This window comes from Sorghum bicolor, chromosome 2 (assembly GCF_000003195.3).
Source record: "Sorghum bicolor cultivar BTx623 chromosome 2, Sorghum_bicolor_NCBIv3, whole genome shotgun sequence".
NCBI classification, from domain to species: Eukaryota; Viridiplantae; Streptophyta; class Magnoliopsida; order Poales; family Poaceae; genus Sorghum; species Sorghum bicolor.
Genome location: NC_012871.2, coordinates 46,743,685 through 46,753,547, shown reverse-complemented (window position 1 = coordinate 46,753,547; position 9,863 = coordinate 46,743,685). Strand labels below are relative to the sequence as shown.

General features: G+C 42.7%; 1 protein-coding gene and 1 long non-coding RNA gene across 2 annotated transcripts; one reads left to right on the top strand and one right to left on the bottom strand.

The window, feature by feature from the left end:
• LOC8062042 (G-type lectin S-receptor-like serine/threonine-protein kinase At2g19130) lies at positions 5,466–8,095 on the top strand. Its single transcript, XM_021452370.1, has one exon. The coding sequence runs from the start codon at positions 5,492–5,494 to the stop codon at positions 8,090–8,092; it is 2,601 nt and encodes an 866-aa protein (XP_021308045.1). The 5' UTR covers positions 5,466–5,491; the 3' UTR covers positions 8,093–8,095.
• LOC110432280 lies at positions 9,320–9,863 on the bottom strand. The gene is made up of 2 exons (XR_002449694.1): positions 9,633–9,863; positions 9,320–9,545 (listed from the first exon to the last, which is right to left on the bottom strand). It is a non-coding gene; the product is annotated as an uncharacterized LOC110432280 (long non-coding RNA).

Genomic DNA, 9,863 nt, shown 5'->3' with positions numbered 1-9,863 from the left:
TCATGATTACAACACAAAGTAGTCAACATATGGTTTAACACAATCAGTTTCATTGTAATGCCCCAACAGTTGCAAACAACTACATAATAATTCATAGTGCAAGCATGGATTCATTGTTCGTCAAACCAATTAGTACATTGAAAGGTCTTTTGAAACAAATAACAACATAGAGTTCTGACTAACACATCACAAGTTCTTCGAAAGAAAGAAATAAAAGCACATACACGTAGGTACTACAACATAGAATACAACCAAAAGGTTCGCTTCCTTCACTAACAAAAGGTACTACACGATCAGTGGTACTACTACGTCGTTCCTACATGCAATAGATGCTAGGTGTTCTAGGGGTCGACCGGCGGAATGTTGTTGGCGAGCTTCTAGATGATTCTTATCCTGACTGTCTCACTTGATGAAAGGAACAAGTCCATCTGAGCTTCATTCTCAGCCAAAGCAAGCAGCCCGTCCAACAGGGTAGGGGTGTCTCGAGATATGCCCAGCTTATGCTCAGCAATCCTAGAGCACTCAGCTATCTTCTAGTTTATAGTTGACCTTGCGTTGTCCTTGTCCTGTGCTTTCTTCTAAAGGGCATTTTTTACCTCCAGCCTCTCTCTAGTAATCTGTATGTGCAAGCTCATGTGCTGGTTCATGACCCTCACATACGGGCTCTTGCTCTTCTTGTTGGGGCTAGTTGTAGTTGTGCTAGTGCTGCTTGCCCTTTTGGTCCTACGGCTCATAGGGGTAGTGGTGTCCTCATCATCTCCACCTTCGTCATCAGATGTAACTTCGTGGACTTCAGTTGTAGGAGCTGCAGCCAGAATGTACGATGAGGACCCATCAACTGTGTTGCCCTCGAACATCTCATCCAACTGAGGTAAGTACAGAGGCAGACCATTTGTCCTAAGCCTCATGTACTCGCTTTCCTGCAGCAAGTGAAACGGTTACATAATCTTCCAACAGTACAAGTACATTGTAAATGGAAATGTGTTAGTGCAGGAAACAAATACGTTATCGTTCCACCATTTGTCTGTAGCATGGATGAACCCGTCGGCATCTCTATTAACGCTAGTGTGCGTGCGTGCTAGGTTACATAACCTCCACAACTTTTTCAGCGTCCTCTATTTGCCCTGCAGCTGTTCCCTGTCATATGCAACAAACCTGTTGCTGCATAATACCTACTGCTCAACCCCTTCCAGCCAAATTTGTTCATTTGGCCTCCAGGGCAATTGCCATGGTGCATCTCTAAAACGTAGCAATCACAGTACTTGATTAAATTATCAGTTGTCCAATTAGCTTTGCTCTTGTGGACCTAAACCGTGATGAGCGAGAGCACAAATTATAGATAACATGAATAACCAAAACTGGTGATTTCACAACACTATGAATGAATAAATTTGGCAGTATGGGCCAAGGATGAAAACAGAAATCCTAACAAGCATACAACTAATTCCAACACATAGTAAACACAATCAATCTCGCAGATAACTAATCCAACAGAAGCAATAGCGTTCCAACAGGGTAAAATGCAGTGCACACATAAACTAAAATATGGAAACTAAGTAACACAAGTAATCTCGCAGATAACTAATCTACTTCACATGTACTGAGCAGGTAGGCAGGGTATTCTTTACCTTTCCGCCCGATGGGTGCGAGTTGTCGTCACGTCCTCGCCCGCGAGATGCCGTGCGTGCAGTACGTGGGTTGCTGCCCCTGGCAGGTGTCAGCGGGTCGCCGAAGCCTTCATCTCCTGACCCAAGAGGTTGACCCGCATGGCGAGGCGGCGGGAACAAGGGATGCCGAGATGCCCCGACTGTCGGAACGCGAACGGGAGGCGGCATGAGATCCCTCCTTCCGCGGAGATGGTCGGCGTACTGCTCGACGTCGTCTCCCGCCCATTGCTCGCCACCGTTGATGTCGAGGCCGTCGAACCCTAGCTACGGGTTGGGGTAGGAGCTTGAACCAACACCGGAGATTAAGGGGCTTCGACCGGAGGAGCCCCAGAAGTCACGCGTGACACCGCCGGCCGCAGATCCGGTGTTGTGGCTCGGGTTGAAGGCACCCTGCTCACCGTCGAAGCCGCCGCTGCCATGTCCGGCCATGGTTGATAAGGTACAGGCGAGGAAACTAGAGGAGAAGGGTGGATCTAGTGGGGGAGAGCAAAGCTGTGTGGAGTGCACCTACAATCTGCGGCGGCCGAGGGAAGGAACGGGAGGGAGGAGAGCACGGCGGCGGCCGGTGTGCTGTGCGGGTGGGCGAGAATGAGCGGATAAGGGTTAGGGTTCGTGCTGCCACCGCTTATATGACCAAGGATGCGGCCGGGCGTGGAAGTTTGGGCTGGCTGCCCCGGTTTCGGCCTGCAAAATAGTGCCAAAATATTTCGGGCCCGTTTACTTCCAAAAGGCCAAATTGCAATTTTTTTGGCATTTCGGCCCAAAAATTTGGGAACTAAACAAGGCCTAGAGATGAAAAGAGCTTTCGCTAGGTTGCACTGTAGCCTAATATGTTAGGACGAAAGATTAACTTAGATTTAACATGGTCTCGCAAAAAAAACTTAGATTTAACATGGGTGTTTATATTAGCAAAATTTAAGTTTATTTGGGTTTCAGACAAAACAGCTAGCTAATTATAAACTTTAAGACTATGCAAGTTGTGTTCCATTGCAACAATATATTTAGTAGTCTTATACATGTAATCTTCTTTTGTCAAATAATTAAGTCAGTCGTGGCTTGTTAGTTTTTGAATTCAATAGATGCTTCAAGTCTTCCTTCAAGTTATGTGGTCTGTGGAGAACCCCGCGTACACGGGTTATGGGAGCCGATGGGTGTCTTCATGCCCACCCGTGTTGGAATCTCAGGCTCGCCGCGCCGTTGTTTTCTCCTAGGGCATTTTCTTTCAGATTTCAATGTAGATATCTTCAAGCATCTATGTACCACACATGGGGAGATGTCGATGTGCCCATTGCTAGCGAAGCTGCGTGTCTTTGTGAATGTAGACATGTGCTATGGGTGGTATTGGTTTTAGGTCGATGTATGTGTCATGTACTTGGTCTAGATTCTGATAATACAACTTGTACGACTGGTTTCGAGGAATAAAAAAAACTTGGTCCATGCAATACAAGTGGGACGAGACAGTCCGTGCAAAGTGGTTGAACAAGTAGCTAGAAGCTAGAACGAGAATGTAGCAGCATGCATAGTCCAGTTTTTGTCCAAATGGTAGTACATCCTACCTAATTAGATTTTGATCTTTTTTGTTTGCACTTGACATAATTGTGAAGAAATGCAAACACGTAAAGCATGCTGAAACAAGTTTACACACACTTTTTGTGTAAAATACGATCATATGTCTCTAGTACCAAGACAAACATGTTTTTTTTCAGATTTTTTTTAGTGGTCATCATATTGTCTACAGAAATGTTCATGGATGTATAATCTTGTTTCGACATACATTATATAATTTTCTGGTGTAAACATATGCAAAACCAAAACCAGGTGTAGGTACCACTACCATTGCACACTAGTACAGGGCATTTATAGAGGCAGAGGGCCATTTACGGAGGCAGGCAGGAGGTGTACAGCTCTGGAAATCAGTCCACCTATGTAGGCCTTGTTTAGTTCACCAACCAAAAACTTTTTAAGATTTTCCGTCACATCGAATCTTACGGTATATATATGGAGCATTAAATATAGATAAGAATAAAAACTAATTGTACAGTTTGCCTATAAATCGCGAGACGAATCTTTTAAGCCTAGTTACTATATGATTGGACAATGTTTGTCAAATAAGAATAAAAATGCTACAGTGTCAAAATCTAAAAACTTTTTGGATCTAAATAAATAAATAAATTTAAAAAAATATACTTTTAAGACTTAAAACCACAACATATAATCTTTTAAAATTCACTCCCTGCCACTACACACTGCACATTACCTTACGAAATTGAAAGATGCTATTTTTTGTATTAACTTTAAGAATTTTGTATTGAATATTTCAGCCCTTAAATGGTTTCAAATGAAAAAGTGTCAACTACAAACTTTTAGATGTCATCACGATCTACAATTTTTGTATATAGGTGTCTCCATCCAAATAGTTTGAAAAGTTCAAAATTTTGATATCAAAATCTGAGAATTTTGAAACAAGGCACTCAAAATGTTTTTAAATAAAAACCTTGTCAACTAAAATATCATAGATTGCATTGACAACTATAACTTTGGTATAATCATGTCAATAAAAAAAATTATTCGAAAATTCTAAATTCTAAATTTTGAAACCTTTTTAGAAAATGTGAGAAACTTCCCGCTTCTGCGTCTCCAGACATAGCGTTTACATTATTCCATACTCTCAACGATATTGTGGATGAGTCAGGGAAACAAGAAATGCCAAAAATATGCATGACAACATTTAAGGTTGTTTAAAAAATCTAAATTTGAAATTTTGAAACTTAGAACATAAAATGAATCTATGACTTCAAATTTAAAAAGTTTTAAGTATAAAGTTGTAGATTGTATGTAGAACTACAACTTTATAATGACCATGTCAACTTTGAGGTTGTTTAAAAATTCTAAAACTTAAGTTTCAAAATCTAAGAATTTAAATGAATTTGGAACTATGCACTGTTCCAAATAAAAAACCTATCAGCTACAAAGTTGTAGATCGCATACCCTTAAATTTCTATATGAAGTCGATCTTCATCTGATTTCAACTTTCTAGATAACTATCCTTAGAGACGGACCCCTTAGACATGCATGTGTCTATATTAATTGCTATTTTTAGAGGATGCTACATGCATTTTAGAAGGCTGCCTCCCTTTATCGATTACTAGAGACGGTCTTTTTTTTAGGATGTTCATGTCTATAAATGATTTGCAAAGACAAGGAGTTTGATGATGTCCGCCTATGTGAATAGTTGATTAAGGCCTTGTTTAGTTTTTTTTTTGTAAAATGGATATTGTAGCACTTTCATTTGTATTTGACAAATATTTGTCCAATCATGAACTAACTAAGCTCAAAAGATTTGTCTCGCAAATTACAGGCAAACTATGCAATTAATTATTTTTATCTATATTAAATGCTTTATGCATGTGTCGTAAGATTTGATGTGACGGAGAATTAAAAATTTTTGCAAAACAAACCCTAACAACGGTGGTCTCTTCGCCGACTGGCCGTTTTTGGAGATCCAACCCAACCACTTGCAGAGGTGGCTCATAAACATACCAGCCTCTGCTAATTAGAGGTGGCCCACAAATGTACTCTTGTTGTTCTCCAAGCGAAGGGATAGAATTCATGGTTGACCAAGTAAACGCCTATGGTACAAGCTGCATTTACTGAGAAATTTAAAGTTGTGGGGCTCGCCATCATGTCCAGTGCGGCATCTTTCGTGAACAGCTCCGTACGCCTTGACTTGACCCGCATGCAGCCCTCTTGTGTGCTTCCTTCTTCTTCATAACAAAGCGAGCGGAGGTGGAGCGCAAGCACACATAGACATACACAGAGCAGCCATGCCTACCGTCCACACGTTCCTCCGCCTCCTCCTCATCCTCACAGTACTGCATCTGCATGCGATTCCTCCTGGTGCTGGCGCAGCTCCAAGAGACGACGACGACACTCTGATGCCAGGCCAGGCGTTCACCATTAACAACAAGCTCGTCTCCAGCAACGGCAAGTTCGCGCTGGGCTTCTTCCAGCCCAGAGCCAGCAACATGAACAAGCAGCCGTCGTCGTCTACCTCTCCCGGCTGGTACCTTGGCATATGGTTCAACAAGATCCCTCTCGTCACTCCCGTCTGGGTCGCCAACCGGGAGAAACCAATCCTAGAGCCCTATCTCAATGCAACGCAGCTCCAGATCTCACGTGATGGCAACCTACTTGTTGTCCTCTCAAACACCACACAAACACAATCCGTCGTCATCTGGTCCACCTCCACCCACATAGCAAAAGCCAACAACACAGCAGCAACATCAACCTGCAGAGCTATCCTCAAGAACACTGGAAACCTTGTCATAGAATCATTAGAAAACCCCTCAAACTCCAACAACAACTCCTCCAATACCAATAATGCTACAACGACCATGTCGCTGTGGCAGAGCTTCGACTACCCAACCAACGCGTTGCTCCCCCACGCCAAGATCGGCTGGAACAAGGTCACTGGCCTCAACCGTGTGGGCATTTCATGGAAGAGCCAGACCGACCCAGCCCAGGGCTCCTTCCGCATTGGGCTAGACACCAACGCCACCGTCATGAACAACGTCACCATCAGGCGCCAGATCTACCCCTACAAGACCTACTGGAGGTGGTCGCCGAACGCGGCAGGAGGGATGAAGATCCCGGAGCTCAGGGCGCTGCTACAAATGAACCCACAGACCAGTGGTCTGGTCGTCCCGGAGTACGTCGACAACAGGGAGGAGGAGTACTACATGTACACCTCGCCGGACGAGTCGTCGTCCACCTTCTTCTCCATCGACACCAACGGCCAGGTGAAGATGAACGTGTGGTCACACGGCAACCAGTCATGGTACAGCATCTTCATCCAGCCCGTGGACCCCTGCAGTCCCTCCGCCACCTGCGGACCCTTCACTGTCTGCACGGGGAGCTCACAGCCACCCTGCGAGTGCATGGAGAGCTTCTCTGAAACGTCACCCCAGGACTGGGACCTCGGTGATCGAACAGGAGGGTGCTCCAGAGACACTCCCCTGGACTGCAGTGCCAACACTGGCAGCAGTTCGACGGACGTGTTCCACCCCATAGCTCGTGTCACATTGCCCTATGGCCCCCAAAGCAGCCTGTATAGTATGACCAGGAGCGAATGCCAGCGGGCCTGCCTTGGCAACTGCTCGTGCACTGCTTACTCCTACCAAGACACCAAATGCTCTGTCTGGCATGGCAAGTTGTTCAATGTGAACAAAGATGATGGCATCGAGATCAGCTCTGAAGATTCAATCTACATCCGCCTCGCCGCCGCCGGAGATTCTTCAAGCTTGACGCGAGGTATGACAAGAAAACCACTACCTATTGGAGCCATTACTGCTGCAAGCGTAATTGGTTCTGGGGTGCTGGTAATAATCATCATGCTGATCTCAAGGAAGAAGGGGTTCAAGTACTGGTGTGGTGTGTCATCACCGGCGCCAACCAGTCAAGCTAGTGTTGGAGTTGCTGTCTTCAGCTACGCCGATTTAGTTCGTGCTACAAGGAATTTCTCGGAGAAGCTGGGAGCAGGAGGCTTTGGTTCTGTGTACAAGGGAGTATTGAGTGGCATGTCTGCTGTAGCAGTGAAAAGGCTTGACGGTGTGCGGCAGGGGGAGAAGCAATTCAGGGCAGAGGTGAGTGCACTTGGACTCATCCAACACATCAATCTGGTCAAATTGGTTGGTTTCTGCTGTCAAGGTGATAAGAGGCTGCTTGTGTATGAACATATGTGCAATGGTTCTCTTGATTCCCATCTCTTCGAAAGGAATGATGTTGCGGCTGTCCTAGACTGGAGCACCAGATATCAGATAGCTATTGGGGTTGCTAGAGGATTGTCCTACCTGCATCAGAGTTGTCACCAGTGCATCATACACTGTGACATCAAGCCAGAAAACATACTTCTCGATGAATCCTTTGTGCCTAAAATTGCAGACTTTGGGTTGGCATCGGTCATAGGCAGGGATTTTAGCCGGGTTCTAACTACGTTTAAAGGAACTATGGGGTATCTTGCCCCAGAGTGGCTCAGCGGAGTTCCTATCACGTCAAAAGTAGATGTTTACAGCTTTGGTATGGTACTGATGGAAATCATATCAGGAAGAAGGAATGCATCTGTGGTATGCAGTAACAATAGTAGGGGCCATGTTACTTATTTCCCTGTGCATGCCATGAGCCAGCTTCATGAGGGGGATGTTGAGAGCTTGATGGATCCAAATTTACATGGAGACTTTAGCTTGGAGGAGGCTGAGAGAGTTTGCAAAGTAGCATGCTGGTGTATCCAGGACAATGAGTCTGAACGGCCAACAATGGGTGAAGTAGTTCGGGTTCTTGAGGGTCTACAGGACCTTGATATTCCTCCCATGCCAAGACTGCTTGCGGCTATTACAGAAATAAAATGCTCCAGCGTGGCTACAATGTAAAGCAATAATTCTAAATAGTTCTAAGTTTGAAGCTACTTTTATTTATTTCAGCAAATTATGAAGTCCTGTGTGGAGCGTGTAACTGCCCAAAATATCAAATTACACAATAAATAGTTTCTTCTTGCATCTTTGATAATCCTTTGATCTTTTACAGGCTACTCAAGACATTAATTTAATGCACAAACTAAAATATTAATATATAGCTCAACAAGACACAAATATGCCAACTAAGTGCCAAACACCAAAGGTTATCTAAACTAACAAGATCTCTATTTACAATTTCCATTACAAAAGTAACTCCTGGATATATCACTTACTGAAAAAATTCTTAAAAGGATGGACTAATTAAGAAAAACACAATACAAGAATTGATTGTCACTAATATGTGCATGAATCCTTTTTTGTTGGTTTGGTCTCTCTTGTAAGGCAGAAACCAGAACAGTTGTTTTCAAGGCTTTGTATCAACATACTCGATGTATCGCGCTTGAAAATTTTAATAAATATAAAAGCTAATATAAGAAGAGAAAAACATGGAGCCATAATTCTCAAAACAGACATTCAAATTATTACTTGCACTACTGCTCAAGCCCTCCTATCACCATTAGAAGTATGAAGGTCCTCCTAAAGTTTGGAGTTATTGAAGGAGCGAAGTCCACTGATGGTCCTTAAACTTATGTTATTGTGTCATCACAGTCTCCTAAATTCACAAATCACACATTTAGGTACCTAAACATGGTCCATGTCTTGCTGCAGTATCCAGACAGGTTACAACATGAGATCCAGTGATGACATAGGCCTAGCACTACAAAATGACACCCCCTTTTGCAACGCAAATATGCGTTGCTAAAAGTCTTTATATATGTTGGCAAGGTATATACCAATGCATCTAATATGTGTTGCTTAAAGTGGCGTTGCAAGGATCTATTGCAACACTTATTTATGCGTTGGTAAACTATACTAATAACCATTGCAAAGTTGCAACGGATATGATGGGTTATGACAACACTTATATGTGTTTGTAAAAACCATAGGAGATCGACCTCTATGGTTTGTTGTAACATATAGATTTGGTTTGTTGCAACACTTAAATGTGTTGTAAGAAATAATTATTCGGTCATTAATATCATATAATTATTTAATTTTTGAGACATTTTAAATAAAGATAATATCTTATAGATTTCTGAGACAATTTAATAAAAAATGCAAGACCATCCAACACATACAAAATAAACACACTCAACCATATATAAATATAGTATAAAGAATTTGTTGCAGTACAATGAGTATCATCCACATAGTTCATGACAAGTTTTGTTCGGAGTACAAGTTCCTATGCGAAGCAAATTTAAAACACATAAAGGGATCCCTCTTAGTATGCCTGCAGATGTCATTTCTCCTTCCTTCACTTTAGTCTAGCGTTCCACTGATGTGATCATATATTTATCTTCTTGATCTACAAATAAAAGTTGGATTAATTTAATATAACACTTATGAGAAGTTTGAGAACTAAAATTATATTGAGTTATAGAAAAGACCGTACAAAAGTTGAGGGCCATGCAACAATAACTCCTCCTTCTACGTCTCCAATAACCTTGTAGCCTTTGTATGGTCGTATCAATGGTTCATCATCTACAATTGCAAAACTAACACGAACCATCCAAAATTCTTTGCCTAGCTGAACACCATCAAGTTTCTATGTTGGATCACAACTTAATATTGTACCCAATGCAACAGACTTATTTTGATTTTTCCAGCTCTGTAAGTAGACTTT